The 14,087-nt window shown below is 40.6% G+C and overlaps 1 protein-coding gene across 1 annotated transcript in view; it reads right to left on the bottom strand.

Annotated features, from left to right (window-relative positions):
- The window catches only part of LOC121587490 (netrin receptor UNC5C-like), a 326,918-nt gene extending 323,592 nt beyond the window's left edge, over window positions 1–3,326 (bottom strand). Inside the window, exon 1 of the mRNA XM_041904465.2 lies at window positions 2,852–3,326. Coding sequence (XP_041760399.2) covers window positions 2,852–2,954 — 103 coding nt within the window. The 5' untranslated portion in view covers window positions 2,955–3,326. The remainder of the gene's footprint in view (window positions 1–2,851) is intronic.
- Window positions 3,327–14,087: the final 10,761 nt, after the last annotated feature.

The following is a 14,087-nucleotide window of genomic DNA, read 5'->3' as shown; positions in this document are numbered from 1 at the left end:
GGGCGAAGGTTCATCTTCCAATAGGACAACGACCCTAATCACACAGCCAAGACAACACAGGAGTGACTTCAGGACAAGTCTTTGAATGTCCTTGAGTGGCCCAGCCAGAGCCCGGACTTGAACCCGATCGAACATCTCTGGAGAGACCTGAAAATAGCTGTGTAGCGACGCTCCCCATCCAACCTGACAGAGCTTGAGAGGATCTGTAGAGAAGAATGGGAGAAACTCCCCAAATACAGGTGTGCCAAGCTTGTAGCGTCACACCCAAGAAGACTCAAGGCTGTAATCTCTGCCAAAGGTGCTTCGAAAAAGTACTGAGTAAAGGGTATGAAAACTTATATAAATGTAATAATGCAGGTTTTTTTTTTTATAAAGTTGCACAAATTTCTAAAAACCTGTTTTTGCTTTGTCATTATGGGGCATTGTGTGTAGATGGATGAGGGGAAAAAACGATTCAATATATTTTAGAATAAGGCTGTAACGTAACAAAATGTGAAAAAAGTCAAGGGGTCTGAATACTTTCCGAATGTTCTGTACACAAGCCAACTTGCAGATGTTTGGCAAACCTATTTGTTAGTGTCCTGGTTCAATAACACAACTATTAATGTGACTTCAGACATATCAAGCATGGTGAAAGTTGTTTTGTGGAAGGATTAGCATGAAGTGACTTTTTTAAATTGAAGTTAAAGCAATGCCCCATAAACAAAAGAGGAATACAATAAATAATTCAAGGCATCTTTTGAGATTTGTAGCTAGTGAAGAGAATACTCATAGGTGATGGCTGCCACCAGAAGAAAGATTTGGTAGTCTGCTCTGAAAAATACTGTTTTACAACACATAATATCAAATAGTGTTTCTCGAAACTTAGGCCACGGATGTTAGAAATGCTGTCCAATGGGGATAGAAAGACACTGGACAGCAATACAAAGCAGCAACAACTACGCTACATGACACATCATTTATCAAATAAATACTATAATCCAGAATGCCACTGAATAAGCTTATTTTAATTTAATTGAAAAAATAATTACATTTTGTGAACTGATTTATTTTCACGGCTCTTGTCTATTAAAGTAAAACAAATAATAAATAGCCTACTGCACTTGAAAGTTGAGTTAGACTCAAACTGTACAGATAATAGGACAAGGTAATAATCTGTAACAGTCACATGAATATCAATTTAGACCACACAAAGTATTATTTCATTATTGTTGTAATAATAATAAAAATAATAATAATAATAATAATAATAATAATAATTATTATTATTATTATTATTATTATTATTATTATTATTAGTAGTAGTAGTAGTAGTAGTAGTAGTAGTAGTAGTAGTAGTAGTAGTAGTAGTAGTAGTAGTAGTAGTAGTAGTAGTAGTAATAATGATAGTAGTAGTAGTATATACATATTGGCAACTCAAAAGTTATCATACTTTGGAGTAGGCTAAATTGAAACATTTTAAAGTTGGCAGCAATGACTGTTGTGCAGTGACATGTATGCCTATTGTGCAAGTGCCACATTTGCAAGATTCTTCAGAAAACGTTGTGTTTAATTACGCCAGGCAACTTTTTAAACATGTTAACTCATTTTGAATCATTCTGACTTGAAATGTATTGGTTACTGAATTGATTTTGATCACCAGTTGCTATTATTATTATTATTATTATTATTATTATTATTATTATTATTATTATTATTATTATTATTATGATCATTATTATTATTATTATTGGGCTATTACTATTAGGTTATTATTATTGCTGAAGGGTCACATTTGTCATGGTTCCCATTTTCAAGAAAAGCAAACTGTCATAAAATGTATTAAATAGCTTATTCACCATATGCTCACATAAAATGTTGAATTGTGTCATGTAGAATTGAAAAATATGCATATTTAGCCTATATTACTGGGGTTTTGAATTGATAGGTGGCATCGATTCCTCCCTAGTAGATTTCGGAAAAGTTCAGTCCAAACTTGTCTGTCAAATGTTTATGTGACTAATTGTAATCATATCTTCTTCAAAAAATACCAACACAGCTTATTGTAAAATAGACCAATGACATGCTGCTATAACGTATAGGCAATCACATCAGATTAAATAGGCTAAGATTGGCTCATCATCATAATGAGTAGTAAACACGCAGCTTTCTTCAGAAGCTTCTCATATTTCCTACGCACGTAGGTGTAGGCACAGCACATTACAATTTAACTCTATTACAAGAAAAACCTGATAGAAAATTATATCCTTGCTTAGAAAATAAATAGGTTTAGAATTCATGAGCATCACTGGCTTTTTTTAGAATTCATCATTGACCTGCAAGTGCGCGATCCTACCTCAGGCTACAATGTTTGTTCTTTCAAGTCTGGAGTTGCACGCTATATTTATTTCCCTCGGGGACTTCAATTGTGTTACATGGTGTGCAAAAAAATCGTATGCAGCGGTGATAATGGCTGTATAGCCTAATATAGGATCCGACAATTCATGCCGAATGAGCATTAATATCTCAAATCGCTGCTACTGTCAATACGGTAGCCTCGATCACACCGAAAGGGTTTTTACGTTTTGGTACACCAGAAGTACAATAATTTCCAATGGAACGCTGCGTTTGCCTTGCAACAGTGCGTTGCAGAGGCAGTTGCAGTACGTTCTGTGTGGTGCATCCGTTGGATTTATCAAACGTATGCATCTAATTGTATGCATAGACAGCTTGACAGAAATGGTAGCAGAAGGTTCAACTTGTGTTGCACACATATCCAGATGATGCTGCATACCATTTCTGTCAAGCTGTCTGTAGGTGTGATTGAGGTGTAATTAATTTGAATGGACAGGAACGGGCGGTGATCTCTTACCTTGTGAGACTCCAATGTTTACAAGGACCAGAAGAACGAGTCCAGGTGTGGTGTACCCCGCGAGTCCTATTCCAGTTTTCGCAGACTGTCCACTTTTCCCCATTATACACCCGAGTAAAATATACAACTTGAAACCCACTGTTTGTGAAATACCAGCTGTGGTCCAGATGCAGTCGAAGTGGTTGTTGTCCGTTATAATAACGAGCCCTCTAGCTATCAAAATGCTACCCTTAACTCTCCCCTTTAGAATAGAGGGAGAAAACCTAAGGGACAAAAGTCAGTTATGTCTATAGGTTTGTTATTAGGCATTTGCTATACAGCAAGCTACATGGATGAGCTTCTCAGTGTGCAGTTCATGTTTCGATCTCAGTAGAAGTGTTGCGTCCATGGCTGTATCATCCTATAGTTCACCACTATCCAACTTCAACTCTGTTCATCACATGCATTCTATTGCTCGCTCTGGAGACAGTGTGGAATCCCTGCTGTAGTCACGTTTCTGTGGCCAATCTAGTTCCTACCGATGTCTGCCCCCATAGACAGGGCTGGCTCTATCCTTTTGGAGGCCCTAAGCAAAATGTTGTTGGGGGTCCCGTGTTTCTACATCTGCATTGCTTGCTGTTTGGGGTTTTAGGCTGCGTTTCTGTATAGCACTTTGTGACATCTGCTGATGTAAAAAGGGCTTTATACATTTCATTGATTGATTGATTGACGGCAGAGAGATTTTTTTTTGCCATAGGTCGGGTATAACATTTTTTATTCAGTTTCCTGCTATTCTACAATTTTTTGCCATGACTTATGCCATGTTAATTTGACATCTGAGTAAGAGTGACTAACAAAATCAATGGGGGCCCCATGGAGGTCAGTGCTCCTGGGCACGTGCCTGCGTGTCCTATCGGTAGTTCGACCATGATTACTACAAGTTCAAGTTTAGATAGCTGACTAGACTAACTTAACAATCTAAAACATTTTAGCTGACATGGCAGTGTTAATTTCGTCAACAATAACTATGACGAAAAATACTTGTCAATAACCCATTATTACTGACTAAAACTATGCCGATAACGAGATGGGAAAAAACGATAGCTATTACAAATTACTTTTCATTTTAGTATACACAAATTTGACGAAACAAGAATTCCACGTGAGTCTAATGAACATTTAGTTCATTAGTCTAATGAACATGAAAACATAATGTTAACTTTCACTGCTATGCGGATGACACACAGCTGTACATTTCAATGAAACATGGTGAAGCCCCAAAATTGCCCTCGCTAGAAGCCTGTGTTTCAGACATAAGGAAGTGGATGGCTGAAAACTTTCTACTTTTAAACTCGGACAAAACAGAGATGCTTGTTCTAGGTCCCAAGAAACAAAGAGATCTTCTGTTAAATCTGACAATTCATCTTGATGGTTGTAAAGTCGTCTCAAATAAAACTGTGAAGGACCTCGGCGTTACTCTTGACCCTGATCTCTCTTTTGACGAACATATCAAGACTGTTTCAAGGACAGCTTTTTTCCATCTACGTAACATTGCAAAAATCAGAAATTTTCTGTCCAAAAATGATGCAGAAAAATTAATCCATGCATTTGTTACTTCTAGGTTAGACTACTGCAATGCTCTACTTTCCGGCTACCCGGATAAAGCACTAAATAAACTTCAGTTAGTGCTAAATACGGCTGCTAGAATCCTGACTAGAACCAAGAAATTTGATCATATTACTCCAGTGCTAGCTTCCCTACACTGGCTTCCTGTTAAGGCAAGGGCTGATTTCAAGGTTTTACTGTTAACCTATAAAGCGTTACATGGGCTTGCTCCTACCTATCTTTCCGAGTTGGTCCTGCCGTACATACCAATACGTACGCTACGGTCACAAGACGCAGGCCTCCTAATTGTCCCTAGAATTTCTAAGCAAACAGCGGGAGGCAGGGCTTTCTCCTATAGATCTCCATTTTTATGGAACAGTCTGCCTACCCATGTGAGAGACGCAGACTCGGTCTCAACCTTTAAGTCTTTACTGAAGACTTATCTCTTCAGTAGGTCATATGATTGAGTGTAGTCTGGCCCAGGAGTGTGAAGGTGAACGGAAAGGCTCTGGAGCAACGAACAGCCCTTGCTGTCTCTGCCAGGCCGGTTCCCCTCTCTCCACTGGGGTTCTCTGCCTCTAACCCTGTTACAGGGGCTGAGTCACTGGCTTGCTGGTGCTCTTTCATGCCGTCCCTAGGAGGGGTGCGTCACTTGAGTGGGTTGAGTTACTGACGTGATCTTCCTGTCTGGGTTGGCGCCCCCCTTGGTTTGTGCTGTGGTGGAGACCTCTGTGGGCTATACTCGGCCTTGTCTCAGGATTGTAAGTTGGTGGTTGAGGATATCCCTCTAGTGGTGCGGGGGCTGTGCTTTGGCAGAGTGGGTGGGGTTATATCCTTCCTGTTTGGCCCTGTCCGGGGTTTCTTCGGATGGGGCCACAGTGTCTCCGGACCGCTCCTGTCTCAGCCTCCAGTATTTATGCTGCAGTAGTTTATGTGTCGGGGGGCTGGGGTTAGTTGGTTATACCTGGAGTACTTCTCCTGTCTTATCCAGTGTCCTGTGTGAATTTAAGTATGCTCTCTCTAATTCTCTCGTTCTCTCTTTCTCTCTGAGAACCTGAGCCCTAGGACCATACGTCAGGACTACCGGGCATGCTGACACCTTGCTGTCCCCAGTCCGCCTGGCCTTGCTGCTATTCCAGTTTCAACTGTTCTGCCTGCGGTTACGAAACCCCTACCTGTCCCAGACCTGCTGTTTTCAACTCTTAATGATCGGCTATGAAAAGCCAACTGAGAGACCTGAGCCCTAGGACCATACGTCGGGACTACCGGCCGTGGTGACTCCTTGCTGTCCCCAGTCCGCCTGGCCTTGCTGCTATTCCAGTTTCAACTGTTCTGCCTGCGGTTATGGAACCCCTACCTGTCCCAGACCTGCTGTTTTCAACTCTTAATGATCGGCTATGAAAAGCCAACTGAGATTTATTCCTGATTATTATTTGACCATGCTTGTCACTTATGAACATTTTTGAACATCTTGGCATGGTTCTGTTATAATCTCCACCCGGCACAGCCAGAAGAGGACTGGCCACCCCTCATAGCCTGGTTCCTCTCTAGGTTTCTTCCTAGGTTTTGGCCTTTCTAGGGAGTTTTTCCTAGCCACCGTGCTTCTACACCTGCATTACTAGCTGTTTGGGGTTTTAGGCTGGGTTTCTGTACAGCACTTCGAGATATTAGCTGATGTACGAAGGGCTATATAAAATAAAATTGATTGATTGATTGATTGATTGATTGATTATTTGACGTGAAGCTCCTTTTCATCTGTTTTGTCCAATCCGAAGCATGCATACATGTAGAATATTTCATGCAATCCTCTCATTGGCAGAATTGACATCTTTCAGTTGCTCGGTCTGTTTGAGCTGATCTGCCCGGCTCTCCCACACAGCTCCCAGGCGGTCACTTCAGTCACTTGTCAATCTTCTGAACTGATGCGAAGCCAGGACACTTGATTTGTAACTAAACTCAACCAGCAACAATGTTTACTCTCTCTCTTACTTTCACGTAGGCTCTTTTTGCTTTGATGACATCAGAAGCTCTATTTTCCCATGTGTGCTGTTATGCATTAATCTGTGTTGCCACTCTCGCGCCGAGTTGCAATTGTTTTTTTCTTAAGGGAAAAACAAATGCTATTGGTTGAATATTAGAAGTACAGTAATAGTTCTGGCATTTTTGTCAAGCTCAATTTCTCCCTTTTTCAAGAAAACCACTGTTATTTACCCCCTTGACAGTTATGATGGGGAGAAAATCTGAGCTGTTTGTTTAACCTGTAGCCAATGCTTTATAGCCTATAGGGTTAATTATGGCTGGCATTGGTTACAATCTGTTACAATATCAATGTTGCCAGCTAAGCTATACGAGGGGATAGTAGACCTAGTTGGACAAGGATATCTGAATGCGCACATGATGGAAGTTAGAGGTAGCCTAAATATTCAGTATTTAACAGATAAAATGCACTGACTATTATGTGACTAAAATGGCTGTGACTAAAACTTGGCTATAATTGTCCAGAGTTTTAGTCGACTGATAATAACTAAAACTAACAAAGAATGAAGTGACTCAAATGTGACAAAGGCTAAAAGGTATTTTAAGACTAAAACTAAGACTAAAACTAAATCTGCTGCAGGGCCCTAAGTGGTCGCTTACGCGCTTATGCCTGGAACCGGCCCTGTCCATAGACTTAGATAGACATTGCATCATTGTATCTGACCCATTATGGCATCGGTGAGAGCATGGGCAGCGCCATTGAGGCCATCTCCATTTTGAAATAGTCAATTTTCTTCTTCTACTACTTCTATGAGTTGGCAAACAAACTGAAAGGGTGCATACTGCCACCTAGAGTGTGTTGTTTGAACAGGTATAAAGCCAAGGTTGGTGATTTACTGCCACCTACAGTTATGGAATGTTTGCTCACAAGTATAATTCATTGGCAGATCCCTCCTGATGACCTGGATGGAATCATGTGATCCTTCCTTAAACCACAGGAAGTCCCACCCAGTTGACTACTTCAAAATGTTGGAAGTCCTCAATGGCGCTGTCCATGCTAAAACAGTATTTTGGGCACTAGAGTCCTCTATCTATCTCTATGGTCTGCCCCCTTACAGCCATTTTAACGACCCGGACTGGTATCTGGAATGGGCTCTATCTTCCTACATGTGCTTACAACATATTCAGTTCCTCCTGGCTTGTTCAGGGAAATCAGCCTAGTATAGTACATTAAACAATAGCATAGGAACTGTTCAAGGTCTTAAAGGCATGACTTGTCACAAAGTCTAAGTGCCCAATATTGTATAAACAATATTGGGCCCTTAGGTTATACAGTATCTTAGTAAAATAACATGTGTCATGGTCAAGAGAGATGGCAGGAAGATGCTGGACAACAGTCTGAAACAGACTGGCATAAATACCAGTTTCTAACCCTACTACCTGGATTGGGTCACACTAACATACTTCTACAGAGTGGTGACATTATCGCTCCAACATACAGTTCAGTATTATACTCATAATAAATAGAATTACATTCCTAAATTAATCAGCATAGAAGAAACTAAACCCCTGCAGGGAGAAACTAAACCCCTGAGATGTGTGTGAAAAGTATAAGTAGTATCCCAAAAGTATTTTTTCAATCAACAGTAACAGTCCCAGTCTGCACGTTTTAAAGTTGTTTTGGTGCTTCATCAAGTATAAATGGTATTAAAAAGCTTTATACAAGCAACCTATTCCAGACCGTTCTGCACGTTTGTAAATTTGAATGACGTTTCTAGAATAAAAGGTGGAACACTAGTAGCAACCAGAGTTTTTCCCCATTCGTCCGGGATATAGTTTTTCTCATTTCATATGTATATACTGTATTCTACTGTATTCTAGTCAATGCCACACCGACATTGCTCATCCTAATATTTATATATTTCTTAATTCCATTCTTTTACTTTTAGATTTGTGTGTATTGTTGTGAACTGTTAGATACTACTGCACTGTTGGAGCTAGGAACACAAGCATTTCGCTACACCCGCAATAACATCTGCTAAATATGTGTATGTGACCAATAAAATTTCATTTGATTTGATGAGTATGGTAGACGCTCTACTTATCTACTCTGAAGCTCTGCTGTGCCCAGATATTTGAGTGTTCAAAATACACTTTTGTAGTAGAGTTTCTGTCATTGACATCCACCTTCAGGGGTTATAAGATTGGTGGAATCATTTTTGAAATGTGCATTAACACACGGGCTAATGAAATACAAATTAAGTCATGGACTTTAAGTTGGAAGCATTTGTGGAAAACCCTACATGGGAGATGCTAGATAAATGTACGAAGGCAAATCTGCTCATCATTGCAAAGCATTATGACATCAACGTGGCATCTGGCGATCCAAAAGCAGTAGTCAAAGTGTTGATCGGTATTGCTTTGGTGGAGGAAGAAATCCTTCCAGAGAGGGAGGATGATGAAAAGGGTGCTACGGGTGGTAGAGTACACCCTATAGACGTGCAACTGCGAGAGGTAGAACTAAAGGCAAAATGGGCACAACATTAATTAGAGCGCAAGGAAAGTGAAAGAGATTGGAGGAGAGAGGAGAGATTGGAGCAACAGAAATTAGAGCTTGAGCACAAGGAAGGGGAAAGAGAACGTGAGGAGAGCTTGGAGCAACACAAATTAAAGTTGGAGCACAGGGAAAGACAAGATGAGCGTGCAGCCAAACAACGAGCACATGCAGCTAGACAAGAAAAAGAAGAACGTGCCATTCGATTAAACGAGATGGAGCTGAATACACGACAAAGGGAGATAAATCTGGAAGCGCTGCGAATACAGTCAGGCCATACTGCACCCTCAACAGAGTTTGATATTGGTCAGAACAGCCGACTTGTATCGCCTTTCAACAAAAAGGAGGTGGATGTATATTTTACTCTGTTTGAGCAGATTGCCACATCCCTAAAATGGCCACAAGATATTTGGTCACTGCTCCTCCAAAGTGTTCTTGTGGGAAAAGCTCAGAAAGTGTATGCCGCTTTATCTCTTGACCAGAGTTCAGATTATGACACTGTTAAAGCTGCTATCCTTCGGGCTTACGAGTTGGTCCCAGAGGCATACAGACAACAGTTCCGTCAATTACGAAAGTCAGAATTACAAAGCGATGTTGAGTTTGCAAGGGAACAAGTATGTATTTTTGATCGGTGGTGTGGTTCTCAAGAGGTCAAGGACCTTGAGGATTTAAAGACTCTCATACTTCTCGATCATTTCAAGAATTGGTGCCAACTTAAAACAATTCCATATGTTAGCTTAGTAGACCAACTGTATTCGTTCAGAAAGTATTCATGCCCCTTTACTTTTTCCACATGTTGTTGTGTTACAGCCTGAATTTAAAATGGATTACATTTAAAAATGTTGTCACTGGCCTACACACAATACCCCATAATGTCAAAGTGGAATTATATGTTTGAACTGTTTACAAATTAATTAAAAATGAAAAGCTGAAATGTATTGAGTCATTAGGTATTCAACCCCTTTGTTATGGCAAGCCTATATAAGTGCAGGAGTTTTTTTATGTATTTTTTACAAGTCACATATTAAGTTGCATGGACTCACTCTGTATGCAATAATAATACAAATAATAGTGTTTAACATTATTTTTGAATGACTTCCTCATCTCTGTACCCCACACATACAATTATCTGTACGGTCCCTCAGTTAAGCAGATTCACACACATTCAACCACAAAGACCATGGAGGTTTTCCAATGCCTCACAAAGAAGGGCACCTATTGGTAGATGGGTAAAACAAAACAAAAAGCAGACATTGAATATCCCTTTGAGCATGGTGAAGTTATGAATTACACTTTGGATGGTGTATCAATACACCCAGTCACTACAAAGATACAGGTGTCCTTCCTAACTCAGTTGCTGGAGAGGAAGGAAAACGCTCAGAGACTTCACCATGAGGCGAATGGTGACTTTAAAACAGTTACATAGTTTAATGGCTGTGATAGGAGAAAACTGAGGATGGATCAACAACATTGTAGTTACTCCACAATACTAACCTAATTGACAGAGTGAAAAGAAGGAAGCCTGTACAGAATAATAAATATTTTAAAAATGTGGCAAAGCAATTAACTTTTTGTCCTGAAAGTGTTATGTTTAGGGCAAATTCAATACAACATATCCAACACAACACGAAGTACCACTCTCCATATTTTCAAGCATAGTGGTGACTGCATCATGTTACGGGTATATAATCATTAAGGACTGGGGAGTTTTTCAGGATAAAAAATATATGGAATGGAGCTAAGCACAGGGAAAATCCTAGAGGAAAACTTTCTTCAGTATGCTTTCCACCAGACAATGGGAGATGAATTCACTTTTCAGCAGGAAAATAACCTAAATCACAAGGCGAAATATACAGTGAGGGGAAAAAAGTATTTGATCCCCTGCTGATTTTGTACGTTTGCCCAATGACAAAGAAATGGTCAGTCTATAATTTTAATGGTAGGTTTATTTGAACAGTGAGAGACAGAATAACACAAAAAATAATCCAGAAAAACGCATGTCAAAAATGTTATAAAATGATTTACATTTTAATGAGGGAAATAAGTATTTGATCCCTCTGCAAAACATGACTTAGTACTTGGTGGCAAAACCCTTGTTGGCAATCACAGAGGTCAGACGTTTCTTGTAGTTGGCCACCAGGTTTGCACACATCTCAGGAGGGATTTTGTCCCACTCCTCTTTGCAGATCTTCTCCAAGTCATTAAGGTTTCGAGGCTGACGTTTGGCAACTCGAACCTTCAACTCCCTCCACAGATTTTCTATGGGATTAAGGTCTGGAGACTGGCTAGGCCACTCCAGGACCTTAATGTGCTTCTTCTTGAGCCACTTCTTTGTTGCCTTGGCCGTGTGTTTTGGGTCATTGTCATGCTGGAATACCCATCCACGATCCATTTACAATGCCCTGGCTGAGGGAAGGTACATGGCCCCGTCCATCGTCCCTTTGATGCGGTGAAGTTGTCCTGTCCCCTTAGCAGAAAAACACCCCCAAAGCATAATGTTTCCACCTCCATTTCAGTTCTTCACGGCGTAGTGTGTTACCAATTGTTTTCTTGGTGACTATGGTCCCAGCTGCCTTGAGATCATTGACAAGATCCACCCGTGTAGTTCTGGGCTGATTCCTCACCATTCTCATGATCATTGCAACTCCACGAGGTGAGATCTTGCATGGAGCCCAAGGCCGAGGGAGATTGACAGGTCTTTTGTGTTTCTTCCATTTGCAAATAATCGCAACAACTGTTGTCACCTTCTCATCAAGCTGCTTGGCGATGGTCTTGTAGCCCTTTCCAGCCTTGTGTAGGTCTACAATCTTGTCCCTGACATCCTTGGAGAGCTCTTTGGTCTTGGCCATGGTGGAGAGTTTGGAATCTGATTGATTGATTGCTTTTGTGGACAGGTGTCTTTTATACAGGTAACAAGCTGAGATTATGAGCACTCCCTTTAAGAGTGTGCTCCTAATCTCAGCTCGTTACCTGTATAAAAGACACCTGGGAGCTAGAAACCTTTCTGATTGAGAGGGGGTCCAATTCTTATTTCCCTCATTAAAATGCAAATCAATTTATAACTTTTTTGACATACTTTTTTCTGTTTTTTTCTGTTGTTATTCTGTCTCTCACTGTTCAAATAAACCTACCATTAAAATTATTGACTGATAATTTCTTTGTCAGTGAGCAAACGTACAAAATCAGCAGGGGATCAAATACTTTTTTCCCTCACTGTAGCTGGGTCACCCTGTCCTGCCCCTAGGGGTCCATGGCCCTGTAGCGCCCCAACCCAACACAACACACCCCACTCAGCTTTAGGATCTTAGTGAAATGTATTATTGGTTTCAGGTGTGTTAGGCCAAGGCCAGAGTGACAACAGTACAGCAGACACCCAGAGCCAGGACTGAGCAGCCCAGTAGCTAGGGATTTCCTAAATAGGTATCTCCCCCGTGGGCATGTTTTCAATACAGACTCCTTTTGTCGTATAGTATTCCATATAAGGCATCCAGACCTTATGAAAGTTCCACAGTATACCCTTAATCTTAAAACAAATCTAGTGATACTGTACATAACTTGACATTTCTTCCATACAATGTGGGAGGATAACCAACCTTCCAATTAACTGCAATACATTTATTAGCCACTATAACTGCTAGGTTACACATTTTCGTCTGATAACAGTCTCCAGTATCAACATTTCCAAGCAAACAAAAACAGAGAGAAGGGAGAATCTGTAGACATGCTGAGATAAAATAACATACTCTTTGCCAGAATTCAGCCAGTCTTCACAAGACCACAACATATGCAAATATGTTACCTTTTGTGCTTTACACCTCCAGCAGAGTAAGTCAAATTTGAAGTGCATGATATTCAGTTTCACTAGCATATAGTACGTTCTATGGATGGTGTTAAACTCGAGTAATTTATGTCTGAGATTATATGAACATGACTGGGCATTCTGACATATTTATATTGTCATGACTCTCCCTGGGTGAGGATCAATGGCCTCACATCAGCTTGGCAAATGGCTGACAACAACCCACAGGGGGGCTGTGCCGGTCTTGACGCCTTAACACTGCAATAAATTAGAGAGGAGTAGAATCTATCGCTGGCCTTCTAGAATGAGAAGTGGCGCCGGAGAAGATGGCTGCTGTTTTACAGCCCTCTAACTAATTGTACTATTATGTGTGTTTTTTCACGTTATTTGTAATTTATTCTGTACAAAATGTTTCTGCCACCGTCTCTTATGAACAAAAAGAGCTTCTGGATATCAAGACAGCGATTACTCACCTCGTATTGGACCCAAATCCCTGTCATTCGCATGAGAAAGAGACGGAGATATCGTGGACGTAGGTCGGGGTGCCTTGTAAGGATCCGACGGCGAGCGAGTAAACTGCCTCTTCCATTTATCCTATTAGCCAATGTTTAATCATTTGAGAACAAATTGGACGACCTAAGATTACTTTTATCCTACCAACGGGATATTAAAAACTGTAATATCTTATGTTTCACGAGTCGTGGCTGAACGACGACATGGACAACATACAGCTGACAGGATATACGCTACATCGACAGGATAGAACGGCTGACTCCGGTAAGACAAGGGGTGGTGGTCTGTGTATATTTGTAAACAACAGCTGGTAAACAAAATCTAATGCTAAGGAAGTCTCAAGGTTTTGCTCGCTTGAGGTAGAGTATCTCATGATAAGCTGTAGACCACACTATTTACCAAGATACTTTTCATCTATATTTTTCATAATTGTCTATCTACCACCACAAACTGATACTGGCATTAAGATTGCACTCAAGGCCATAGGTAAACAGGAAAACACTCATCCAGAGGCAGCACTCCTAGTGGCCGGGGACTTTTATGCAGGGAAACTTAAATCCGTTCTACCTAATTTCTACCAGCATGTTAAATGCGCAACCAGAGGGAAAAAACTCTAGACCACCTTTACTCCACACACAGAGACGCATACAAAGCTCTCCCTCACCCTCCATTTGGCATATCTGACCATAACTCTATCCTCCTGATTCCTGCTTATAAGCAAAAACTAAAGCAGGAAGCACCAGTGACTCGGTTAATAAAAAAGTAGTCAGATGAAGCAGATGCTAAGCTACAGGACTGTTTTGCTAGCA

Source organism: Coregonus clupeaformis, chromosome 18 (assembly GCF_020615455.1).
Source record: "Coregonus clupeaformis isolate EN_2021a chromosome 18, ASM2061545v1, whole genome shotgun sequence".
NCBI lineage: Eukaryota > Metazoa > Chordata > Actinopteri > Salmoniformes > Salmonidae > Coregonus > Coregonus clupeaformis.
Note: the sequence above shows the minus strand (reverse complement) of the source record. Positions and strands in the feature narration are given on the sequence as shown.